Source organism: Branchiostoma floridae, chromosome 3 (assembly GCF_000003815.2).
Source record: "Branchiostoma floridae strain S238N-H82 chromosome 3, Bfl_VNyyK, whole genome shotgun sequence".
In the NCBI taxonomy this organism is placed as follows: domain Eukaryota; kingdom Metazoa; phylum Chordata; class Leptocardii; order Amphioxiformes; family Branchiostomatidae; genus Branchiostoma; species Branchiostoma floridae.
Window position 1 is genome coordinate 26,130,833 of NC_049981.1, and position 12,915 is coordinate 26,143,747.

Genomic DNA, 12,915 nt, shown 5'->3' on the forward strand with positions numbered 1-12,915 from the left:
CTGGTAAAAAAAGCCACTTTACACACTTTTACATGTTACAACACTGTATTTTCTATTAAATATGGGAATATTCACACAATTGTATAAAAAAATGTCTAAAAATATAAAACGACCAGCCCATCACCCAATCAGAGAGCGAATATATGTGTCGTCATGTCCACGTGACTGTCCCGGGGTATAAAAACCTGATCCAGCCGGTCTTCTGTCTTCTACACTCAGAACCACGAGAGGCAGGACCTACACGCGATCATTCTAAAAATTAAAGCCATGTCTGCCGAGACTGCAACCAGCCACATGAATGGAGATGTTCCCAGGACGTTCCTGTTTACCTCAGAATCCGTAGGAGAGGGACATCCAGGTGTGTTTTATGCTGTTCCCCTTTAATATTTGCCCCAAACGATCGATTGTCACATAATTTGCTCCCGCGGCTGAGCGATTCGAAAGTGGACCCCGCAATTTATTCCGCGGGTGGGTTTTGTCTTACTCAACTTCTCCCAGTAACCCTTAATGCATATCTACTTGCTCCATATGTCAGATTTTATTATATGTTTATTTTCAGTTTCACTTCTAAGGATTTTAGCTTTTAGATTAAGTATTTGGAGAAAAACGACCATGTGTAGATGTTGGTGAATACATTCCACCCCGAATGTCTCTTGAGTCCGTCGGTTGAACCAGTTGTAATTATCAGACTATTTTCTTTTCGGCATGATTATCAGACGCAAGCCTCGTGACACCAGGCCTTTCAGACACCACGTGGTTATCATTATACTTCAATCACGCTCTGAAACATATAAGTACACATTCACACAGAGATTTTTTTTTATTTTATCACCGTGAAACCAAATTTTCTACCGACTCATTGCGGTATTGCACAGTCATGGTGTCATGCTTCCTTGTGTAGTCTCTGCCGCCGGCCATGTTTTTGACCATGGAGGTTGCTTGCAAAACAGCTACGTAATATAGTATTCCATTGGTCATCATAACTACAAAACATGACATGCAAACTATTAGCTTTGTGTAATCTTAATCTTTTTTCGACGTTCAAATGTTCCTAACCATTCACCGGGCGAGTATGTCAACAATAACACGCCGTCCGCCTGACGCAGCTTTTATTTTGCAGGTACAGTTTGTCCTCCGTTAGACTGGTTCTAACTGGCCCTAACCGGTATAGACGAGATCGATGTTTATTTTTGTCAAGAGAAATCCTAGTAGGCTGTTTTTGAGCTCGTCTCATCGGGACACCAGTGGTCAACAGGGTGTCAGAACACTCATAACAGCTGGTCGAAGGTCAACGCTACCCTTCCCCGGCCCCCTACACAAGAGACCAGCCCCAGCCCCAGCCCCCGCCCACCCCACACCCCCTCCGCCACACATACTAACTAGTACATGTACCTTACACATGTTCTCAAATTGAGTGAGCAAGGTTTTGCTATAATAGACAACTGTGATTTGTAAAAATGAAACACACATTCTATTTATTTTGTAAAATTTAAAGCAATCAAGCATTGGTTCTGTGTAACACCAAAAGTATGATAATGCTAATCAACTGTTATTTTTCTGTGTGTTATTGAGGTGTCAAGGTATTCTAATCGGAAAAACATGTAAAGGTCAAACCCCAATACACTAGATTTTCAGGTAAACAACCTTTTACCAGAGTGTTTTGTATATGGAGGGGTGGGTATTGCATCATTTCAACAACCCCAAATCCTGGTTGGGATAAGAGTAGGTGCCTCTTGGGTGAGTTTGCACTTTTGGCCCTTTGCAAACAGTAGTCAGGGATGTGCTCTATGGATGACCATCAAGGGGACAAAGCAGGATGTGTCCAAGGAAGAAACTAATTGTTGGTACATGGTTCAGTGCTTGAGGTGTAATCTGAATTATTCTTACTTGGAAACAAGGGAGTTGGGACTATGGGAGGATAATGTTGTCAAAATTTCCCCATACAAAGCTTCCTGAGGTTCAGTAATCTAGTAGCATAGTTTTGAATTTTGTTCTGTTGGTGATTGCTTTAACCTTAGTTTGTCTAATGCCCTTGGGGAACTTTCTTCCACACAGCTTGTTAATGTTATACCAAGTGGTCAGGTGCTGGTCAGTCCAACCTCATGTGGTCTTCTTTGAATGAAAATCAAGTTGCTCACATGACACAAATTTACCCATAGACAAATTGTATTCTGCCTACCTACTCCATTGTTTCAGCTGCAAACTCAACCACCTCAAACACTCTTTACTCCCCACTGCAAAAAATATATCCCCAAGACATTTACAGTGTCATCATGTGATAGCATTTCCAAAACAATGTTTTAAATGTTTTGCTCCATTGGAACAGTGCAGTTTTGGTATACACTTGACTATTTGAGAGCATCAGCTGGCATAGCAATGATGTTTGAACATCTGTGTCCTGAGGGAATATCCCAACCCTGACCATATGTTTGTTGAGCTAAGCTAGGAAAGAAAGACACAAGGACCCGTACATATTACACTAAGATTTGCAAGTCAGGATTCACCCAGACAAGAGAATCCATGATGGGATTGGTCGCAACTTGCAAATCCTGGTTTGCTGTGTGTCAATTTTAGGGTCAGACATTTTTGCAGTGGATTGTCGACAACTGTAATGTACAAATTCCCCTACTTGTCTTTAAGCAGTACTTGCAGAGTGACAATATTACATGATGTACATGCATGCTTAGACACTGTCAGTAAAGCGCATCATTTTCATGTACTGAGACATGGCACAGGCTACCCACAGAAATTGCAGAATGCATAGAAATGAGCACAAACAGAAGATATGAAGTATCCTGGTAAAATCTACCATCCGATTTCTATCTAGCCTGGGTACCATGCGATTTCTACCGGGGCTCTTTATACTTGCTATATAAGTATATGGAGACCCAGTAGAAATATCAAATGGTGTCCAGGCTAGGTAGAATCTAGATTATTAGGAAACTAATGCGCAAATACTCAAGATCTGTATGCAAGATCCTGAGGATTTTTGCAACAAAAAGTTTTAGGATGAACGAATTGAAAGATAAGTCTTTGGAAATATGCTTGTCCAGGTCACTTAAGGCCAATTTACACTAGCAACCTGTACTGCAGGTATGTTTAAACTGATACACAAGAACAGTTTAAAAGTTCAATTTTTTGTCTAAGTAGGGACCCAGACCAAAGATTATGAACCCCAGTCCCTTGCCAGCTCAGCATGATGGGGATCAAAGGTTACTAAAGGTTACACAATAAGCCCCCCCAAAACCCTCTCACGTGTTGAGGCATGGGGTGGCTGGGTATTGTTAATGTGGTAAACATGCTTACATCTTGATTTTGCTTAGATTGTGGTAAATAAGTGTTTCTATTCTTTTCTGCAAATTATACTGTTTGCTCAATGTCAGTCTTGGTGTTCTTGCTTTTTCCAGGTAGGAGGGGGGTGGGGGTGGCCAGCGTTCCTTTTATGAGGCAGTTCTGGTAAAAACTGGTTGATGCCAGTTGACTAGCTGCAGCACTCCTGTAGTCTCAGTCTCAGGACATTTGTCAAGTCTGCATACCCAGCTGAAATACAAGATGGTCTAGATCTATTAAAAGACTGAGTGCATTCCAGACAAACTGTGCATTGTTCATTGCCCAATATTTGACTTTGAGATCAAGTTAACATTCAAAAGAACTTGAACTTAAACTTGTAAAGACTATGGATAAATACTATGAACTAATGTAGAAAAACCCAGGGCAATTTTGCTCATTAGATGAGAATGAATATCATTAATGACACACAACATAGACAAATAGACATTAAAACAAATCACAGAAGTTAAACTTGAGCTTGTGTAAACTAATATAGATGAACCCCAAGATTATTTTCTTTATTGATTGAGAATGGTTAGCATGCAGATTGCAGAGCTATATTTAAGGATACCATTAGCTTCAGAGACAAGCTATTGTATGGAGATGAGCCCTGTGGCTGTACATGAATGCATATTTGGTACAGTGGGAGAGCTCTGTAGTGTGGCTATTTGGAGGAGTAGTGTTGCATCATACAACATGCCACAATACCACCAGTGAGTAGGGGGTATCCTCCACCAGTGCCAAGTCATCAAACATGTCTCCATAGACTCCATACCACAAACACTTGTGGTTTGTCAAATTGGCTAGAGGCATTGCTGAAAGTTTATAGCTTGGCCCAAATATATTCATTACGCTGTTGATTCTCAACATTATAGTATACTCTTTTGTTAGGAATGATGAAGCTGAGGGTAGAAGTTCCATAATTTTTTTTAGGTGAAGGTGTCCATGCCCTCCTCTAGGTACTAAAGAATGAATTAGGTGAAAGTTCATAAGGTCAGCAGTGAACGACCTGTAGCATACTATTACTAATGTAGTACTACAGGCCATTTGCACAAGTGCTGGACTTTGGCTTGAACTGAGGGATTGTTAGGTCAACATTGGTGAACTGAATGTATGCTAATGCCAAGGTTTGACAAAGCAAAGTAAATGTTGACATTGAGTCCATCAAATTAATTGTTTACGCTGAAACCTGGCAATGTGATATTATGTAAGAATTATGACATGGTCCCAAAGTGAGACAGAGCAGAATTTATAGTTTTATTTTAATGGTTTTCAATAACCTCTCCAGTCCACTGTAGATACATGACACGCTGACAGAGATTTGGGGTTTTAAATGCATTACTTGTCTACCATAGTACAGAAATGCAAAATGTTGCAAAGAACTTCCTTCCCCAAGGCCTGTATTGATGTGAGTAATTTTACATTGACAAACCAGAATTTACCATAGATTTTCTTGTTTTTCTACAGATAAGATCTGTGACCAGATCAGTGATGCAATCCTTGACGCACATTTGAAGCAGGATCCTAATGCTAAGGTGGCCTGTGGTAAGTTGATCAATAGAATTGTCTTGTATGTATTATCTCTTGATTTTGCTGTAAAACATTTACAACTGCAGCTGTTCTTCTGTGATGTACAGTGTCTTGTTGGTTTGTCTCTGGAGTTGTTTCTTGTAGAGAAAATGATACTTGATCTCTCACTGAAGTAGTGAAAGACATAACTAGTAGTGAAAGACATATTTGCTTGTGTTTGTATCTTCCTGAAGTTTTCCCTTGTATAAAATTGATACTTGTGTTGGTCTCTCACTGAAGTTTTCTTTTGTGATCACAGAAACTGCCACCAAGACTGGTATGATCCTGCTGGCTGGAGAGATCACATCAAAGGCAGTAGTTGACTACCAGACTGTTGTTCGTAATGTTGTCAAGAGGATCGGCTATGATTCCTCGGACAAGGGTAAGAATGGGCTCATTTCAAACTCGGTATTCAAGGCCTTCAGTTTGCAGAAAAGTTGTGAGAAGCCTGTTGTGAGATACAGGAACATACATGCATCTTGCAATGGCAGAAAACATTATCTAAACTGAATTGTACAGTGTTGGAATCATAGTATCCCTGTGGGTTGTATAACAAGTGTTTGTGTGGGGTTTAATTTTGCTCCTTGAAAATACTCATGTAACTCACTAACTGTATTCAGTTCCCTAAAAAAAAATTTTCCGGTTTTTAATAAAAGGATGTTAAAAAAATTTTTAGTTGGTCATTTCTTGTTCTTAAGGATTCTACTTTTCTTGTGCACAGGTTTTGATCACAAGACCTTGAACCTGTTGTTGGCCATTGAGCAACAGTCTCCTGACATTGCCCAGGGAGTGCATGAGAGCCGTAACGAGGAAGACATTGGAGCTGGTGATCAGGTGGGACTTGCAATATAGAGTTACTTCAAATGATGCAAATGTCATTCACAAGATTATGCATAGCACCCTTATACAGTTGTAATATTTCCTGTATTTAGGTAGTTTAATCTATTGCATTTCATTTTGTATAAATTGTTGTAATGAATGACTGAGATACATGACTGAGTAATGTGTTGTTGCATGTGAAGTAAGTTCAGCAATACTATATTGTTGCCCCTTGTGACAAAAGTCATGAAATTCTTCAAATTGCAATGCCCATGCTGTGGTAGTAGCCATTGGTTACTAATACTTTGATACTAAGGTGTAAAGGGTAATATATGTTGCATGATGCAATACTGAAAAATTAAGAAGCCACTTATCAGTATGAACTAATATTTGCAAAGTCCAGCTTACCAGCTAAGTGATATTGTATAGATTCAATTGCTGCTTTTGTGATGTTTTTGTCTTCATAAAGAATCTTTAATGTGGAGAACAGTTGAAAGACAAAAACTGAAAAAAGCCTATTGGTTAAAAAAATTCAAATGTGGACAGCAATACCATTATTTTAAGTATGAAAGTCCTTCCTTCATTAAGTCTCCTTTAGTTTAGCCCCTGACAGTAGTATGATCAGTCCTTATGCACTGGGCATACTTTGGAAAAATGTTTAAAAACAAAACAAAATGATACATGTCAAACAAAGACTCTGGACTCACTTGGCATCTGCACGTGTTGGCGAAATCAGAGCATGAAACAAACATTACATTATGTAATATTTACCTAAGACTTAGTAGGAGTGATTGTCTTCCTATAACAGAGCTATGTCGAAAACTCTTTTAAGTATTGTTTGCAGTCCTTTTTCCACCCCAAATTTTATTTTTTGAGTATCTTTAATTTGATATAGCACTATATTGAAGATTGAAAGATAATTTTGTCCCCAATACCCAGAAGGCAATACAAAGTCAAAGTCAGACCTGTTAAGGGGACCACTCCGGGGACAAAGTCACAGTAGGCAGGTGTCCACTATTTAGTATTCTTATCTTGGGGTTTAGGTCAATGGTTAAGATGATCTCTGAATCTAAAGGATCTCCAAAATGTGACCAGAATAACCAGGTGGTCCTTGTGCAGAGATAGGTGGGTCACTAGTGCAGATCTCACCACATGAATGTCGCAACATGTTTACTCATCATGGGAAATGTTTCCTTTGTGCAGGGTTTGATGTTTGGCTATGCCACGGACGAGACAGAGGAGTGCATGCCGCTGACCTGCGTCCTGGCGCACGGGCTGAACAGGCGGACAGCGGAGTGCCGCAGGAACGGAGAGCTGCCCTGGCTGCGCCCCGACACAAAGACCCAGGTAAATACTGAGTCACCTATCAATGTCTTATTTAGCAATTTCACAGCAACCTAACCTTTGGTACTATAAAGTAGGCTCTGGCCTTTGCCCATCTGAGATGTTTTTGCGACTATTGAGGTGGCCAGAGATGGATTTTGTTGACAGCATACCTTTTGAGGATGTTGCTTTACTCTAACTCTAAGGAAAAAATCTTGAGAAATATGGTATTCAAAGTTCAGTGAAACACCACAGTTTAGTTGAGTTTTTGGACTACTTATTCATTCTGAACTTATTCAGCTGTTTTTTAGTTTTGTTCCTTTTATATATTCTAACTCAACTGTGATGGAAATGCAGTATTTATTGGACACCATTATTAGACACAGCGTGTGAAAAGTCAATGCAATTCCGTAATTTACATACACATAACTGTCTTGCTGTTTTACTTCACATTCTTTCCTAATTTTTTGCAGGTGACGGTTGAGTACCGTTTCGAGCACGGCGCCTGCATCCCCATCAGGGTGCACACCATCGTCATCTCTGTCCAGCACGACGAGACCATCACCACAGAGAAGCTACGCAAGGATCTGAGGGAGCACGTCATCAACAAGGTGGTTCCCAAGGAGCTGCTGGACGACAAGACTGTCTACCATCTCCAGCCATCTGGCAAGTTCATCATCGGTGGGCCGCAGGTGAGCTCTTAGGTCCTGTTGCAGGGTTAAACAACGCCAAAAATAGTTACTCAAGCAACTGGATATGGTTTTGAAACGGTCAGACGTTTCGGATAGAATCCACTATCCTTCGTCAGTGACACTGAAGAGATCTGGAAGAAACAGGTCTTTTATACTCTATGAATGAGGACAATTTCAGATGTCCAATAGGAAAGGTTGTAAGACAATTCAGACTGAAGACAATTGGATTCCAAAGAAAACAAAGCTAAGCCAAAGTCAAGCTAAGCCAGGGTTAAACAAGTTCTCTGAAATTCACTTGTCCTGTCGGGCAAGCGCATAACAAAATTTACTTGCCCAAACCAACTTTTCACTTGTCCAAAATGTAAAGAACATTTTTCTATGTAGTTTAATTTGCAGTATAAATGGAAGTCCTTTATTATTGGCTCCATTTTTGTGTTGAACAATGTTTGGTGCCATGACAGGAAAAGGTGATAACAAAAGTATGTCAAAATCACACTCATGGAAAAATCTTACTTGCTCGATCGGACAAGTGGGGTAAGACAAGCACTTACCCAATCAGCACTTTCATTTACCCACGACAATCAGGCTAACTTGGACTTAACAACCCTGCTTATTGAAAACTTTTAGACTCTTCAGGCTCAAAATCTTTTTTGCAAACCTACCTACACTGTTGCAGGCAACAGAATGAAGATAGTCATGCCCCAAGTTAGATTGGCACAAGTAAAACTGGTGTTTCTTGACATTAAAGCCTTGCTGTTTCTGTTTGCCATAGGGTGATGCTGGTCTGACTGGTAGGAAGATTATTGTGGACACCTACGGAGGCTGGGGTGCCCACGGAGGAGGTGCCTTCTCAGGAAAGGACTTCTCCAAGGTGGACCGTTCTGCTGCCTATGCCGCTCGCTGGGTGGCCAAGTCACTGGTCAAGGCCGGACTGTGCCGTAGGGTGCTCGTCCAGGTGAGATTGAACATTACTGTCTTAGCTTTAAGCCTGTCACGTATTCTGGACCTTCCCACGACTTTGCTCCCAACCAAAGTAGGTACAAGGCTTAGAGTAGGTTGGACTCCATTCTGTTTAACTCCAGTTGGCTAGTCCCATGCAGAATATGACTTTCTTGACTTGATTTTTTGCAATTAATGGTCAGCTGGGTCAGATTAAAGACTAGTAGCCAGCCTCAAGGACTAACTCCCTAGTGGTGACCTTGCTAAATCTGATCAACAACCAGTGGTGACCTTGCTAACTTTGAACAACAACCAGTGATGACATTGCTCATGGCTAATGCCCCACCATGGTCGGGAGAAGGTCGGGAGGTCATGATCAACTATGTGTGAATGGGGCCTTGACATATGCTGCTTTATTTAGAAAGGAATCCCCACAGCTCTTAGGCTAGATTGTGAGTCTTCAGTAGTGTTTCACCCCTACAATCATGCACACAAAAATGTAGTATAACCAGAGTGCTACTGTCACCAATGCACACTTGTTGAAAGTTCAACTGTATCCCAGACACATGGAAGAATTTGGACACTTTTCAATGTGATTCTTGGTCCTAAAAGCTAACTAAACTTATTTTTGGCGGATGTGTGCAATGATAGCTCAATCTTGTCACCCTATGCAACTTGTATTAGCAGCTCCAAAGGGGAGATATACAAATTGAAAAAATGATTCAGTACAAAATCTGCATCTAAAACTCCTGGCTGTTCACTGGTTTGATTTGGGCTGATGGCTTCTACACTCGTGTGACGATGGTGCAATATTATATCCCCAGGTGTCCTACGCCATTGGCATTTCGGAGCCCCTGTCCGTCAGTGTGTTTTCCTACGGCACATCCCAGAAGTCTGAGGATGAGCTCCTGGACATTGTGAAGAAGAATTTTGACCTGCGTCCCGGCATCATTGTCAGGTGAGTCTTGCTTGGTATCCCAAAAAATAGTCGTTGGATTAAAGTATTTTAAGTTAAGGTAATAGTTTTTTGTAGATTGGATGATAAGGTCACCAGTAACCAAATCTACAAATCTAAGTCCTTTTTATTACTTCAACCAAGAAGGCTGTGCTAAAAGCATTGGTTTGTTTGTGAAGGCTCATGATTTTTTCGCTGTTGCAAGGTTTCTTGCTTTCCAACTACATAGGATGTAAAACCTTCAGAAAAAAACAACCTTGGCAGAAGTGTGCCTATTCCTATGATGTGGTTGTGAACGGTGACAGCTTTGACTGCTGTGGTGGTTGGGGTAGGTACAAAACTACGACCATACCATCACACCATCTAACATGTACTGTGCTTCCCCTCTGTTTCACAGGGACCTGAATCTCAAGCGCCCTATTTATGAGCCAACCGCCTGCTACGGTCATTTTGGCCGTGATGACTTCCCATGGGAGCAGCCCAAAAAGCTGGAGATGTAGACACTCCATATCTTGCTTCAGAGTATGCATAATGAGATGCTCCTTTTGCTTACCCCTTAGTATAGTAAGCCTTAGAAAGAAATGTAGTTTTACCTTCCACTTGAGCAAATGTATGAAGTGTATGCAAGTCCATTCTACAAGTTGAAAAGGAAATCAGGAAAAATGTCCAAGTATCTCTATGTTGGGTACTCGAATACTGGTTCTTGAGCAAGCGGACAGCCAGTTTGTAGAGACAGGTGGCTTAGATGGGTCGTCTTACAGAAAAGTCCATCGAGGAATGCTCCTGTGTCTACAGCCGGGCCAGACCAATCTGCGGGTTGTGGCAGGGTGGTACGTACAGAAAACACCCAATCTACCCACCCCGTGGATGGTAGTGGTGCAGTCCGCCGCCTTCGAGAGCCAGTACTCGATAGGAAGGGCTAGACAGGGCGCTTTGGGCCTGAACCATTCCGTTGGGAAGTTGGAGTTGAAATTAGCGGGTGTTACTACAGAAATCGCCTGCTAGTGCTGCCCCCTCCATGGATCCGTGCTGCTGCCAATCCCCCTGGCTAGCCCTTCCTCAGTCAAACTGGTATTCAAATCAAATGTTGTATCATCTGTGATATTATGAATTATGATTAACACAAAAGTGTTTATACGGAATGAAATATAATGTTGGACCTAAAGCTGGCTGATGAGAGAAGCTGTAAGCAAGTAGCTTGTGGTCAATTTGAAGTCACTAAACCCAGAAAAGTAATCCTCTTTGTAGCATTAATGTACTATGTACCCTTCCTAACATGCCTTAACAAACTTGTGCTTTGGAAGAATGTTTCAGACAAGACTGGAGTGTGAAGGCTACACATAACATACTATTGCTAGAACACTTAGGTAGCAACAGCTTACCATTATTGTTTTCTCTATTGTTACATGTACTTCCATGTTGTCACAAATCATGGGATCATATGAAAACCTTGTTGCAGATACTGCTGTTCACTCTTGCCCTTTGTACTGTGGGGTTCAGAGGGGGTTCGTTGACCCTCTTGAATACAGATGTACCCACTTGCAATATGCATTCCATATACTGTAGAGATTGAGTAGTATTGTCTGTAACTTGGATGAGGTGGAGATTAACGAAAACAGTTCAAATGGAATGGACCACTAAAGAGCAAGGGGATGTGTTTAAAACAAACTTCCACAGAATAAAGAGATCATACAAACGTAACTGAAACAACTGGATAGATGGTCAGATGACTGACGTGGTACAGTCACTGATAAAGGTGAAGGATGCTTCCTGTAAAGGTCAACTGCTTCCAAAATCTTTCCAGCTGTTAGAGTAACTTTTGTGTTGCATATCTTGTTACCGGGATGTCAAACCTTGATTGACATAATTAAAGGAATCACTTGCACCAGAAGGATAAAAGTAGCAGTAAGACCTAGAAAAGGTGACACTGGTAGTATTGTTTTGAAGAATCTGTCCCCATGTTCCTGTTTCATCCCAAATGCATATTTAACCCTATCCCTGTCGTGCGGCTGAGTTGCTGACACAAATGTGGTGCCAAAAGGCTAGCCCAGCAGGGAGACTGTTAAGCAGGAGTGTGAAGAGCTCAGGCAGTGGATCCTTGAATGGAGGAAAATGTACTGTCTTGTTGTAGTACATGATGAAAAGCCTGGATAAAATATGTCATCTCTAGCAGTATCTTGTCTGTGTATATTTTTTTGTCATTAGACCACACAGTATTAAGGTTTTTCCCTGACACATGCAGAAAGTATTTACCTGGTGATCTATTGGTATACCTTACTACTAGGTTTAAGATAAATCAAGCAACTGGATCATTTCAAACAGCATGCATTCTCTTTCATTAATGACCGAGAACAAATGAAAAGACAAATGTAAACTATTCATATTAAATCTGTTGAACAGGTGGTCCAACATGCAGGCCCCCACTATAACTGTTCTGGCTGGGGTAAAAAAAACGGTTCTACTGAACAAGGCAGCTTAGCTGTGCAGTGTTGCTGCAGTCATCTTGCAGAAGAAATAACGGTTCACTATCTCGTGTTGATTGATACATTCAAAAATCACAGATCAAACAGACTTTTTAATAGCTTGTATTTATTACCTTATGGAACAAATAAGAGCAAACCTGTTGCATTAAATATTTTATACATCCGTCTATTTCTCTAAAATACTTGTTTTCAAAGACTTAATGTTAACTTCCATGGCTGTAGAAATGACCTCTTGTAAGTGCCTGTGAAGGGACTGTTAAAAAAACATTTTGCCATTGTTGCAAGTAAAAGTGGAGCTTAATGATTGGACATTTTTGATTGATAGAAAAGGGGGCGTTGTCACAAACAAAGGTAAAGTGGTTGAACCAATTGATCAAATAAGGTTTGAGCTTACTTATTGACTTAAAACACTTAAATGCAGCATAATGAAAAAAAAAACTATAAGTTCATGGGGTTATGAAGTGGGGCAATAATTGTTTCATTTGTATTACGATCAGATTAGGTTAGACTTGTGGGATAGTACTGTTCCTAATGACACTGATAAATGGGGCATTATCAACAGACTGAACAAGAAGAGCATCTGTGCATAAAGATGCAAAAAGGGCAGTGTACCCAGATTGTTCTTATTCTTAAATATTGATCGAGAATGCTGAATGTCGGTGTAATCAAGGAGGTGAAAAATATGATCTTATCACAACCTCTTGAAATGGAAAAGAAAACACTATTCAAGAGGAAATTTGGAACAATAAATGTATCATATGAATTGCAACAAAACTAGGTAGGTTTAGTGATTCAGTATTACAGG

The 12,915-nt window shown here is 40.6% G+C and overlaps 1 protein-coding gene across 1 annotated transcript; it reads left to right on the forward strand.

Moving 5' to 3' along the window:
- Window positions 1-185: 185 nt before the first annotated feature.
- On the forward strand, window positions 186-11,799 carry LOC118411198 (S-adenosylmethionine synthase-like). The gene is made up of 9 exons (XM_035813281.1): window positions 186-358; window positions 4,798-4,875; window positions 5,159-5,281; window positions 5,621-5,733; window positions 6,922-7,065; window positions 7,515-7,733; window positions 8,506-8,688; window positions 9,497-9,630; window positions 10,025-11,799. Exons 1-9 carry the CDS (start codon window positions 268-270, stop codon window positions 10,125-10,127), a joined length of 1,188 nt encoding a protein of 395 aa, XP_035669174.1. The 5' UTR covers window positions 186-267; the 3' UTR covers window positions 10,128-11,799.
- Window positions 11,800-12,915: the final 1,116 nt, after the last annotated feature.

What these genes read in the sequence shown, in the direction of transcription:
- LOC118411198 (XM_035813281.1), top strand. Translation starts at nt 268, where the DNA reads ATGTCTGCCGAGACTGCAACCAGCCACATGAATGGAGATGTTCCCAGG. An exon ending in ACATTGGAGCTGGTGATCAG is followed by an intron (nt 5,734 to 6,921) that starts GTGGGACTTGCA and finishes TCCTTTGTGCAG; the next exon opens with GGTTTGATGTTTGGCTATGC. An exon ending in GCCGTAGGGTGCTCGTCCAG is followed by an intron (nt 8,689 to 9,496) that starts GTGAGATTGAAC and finishes TTATATCCCCAG; the next exon opens with GTGTCCTACGCCATTGGCAT.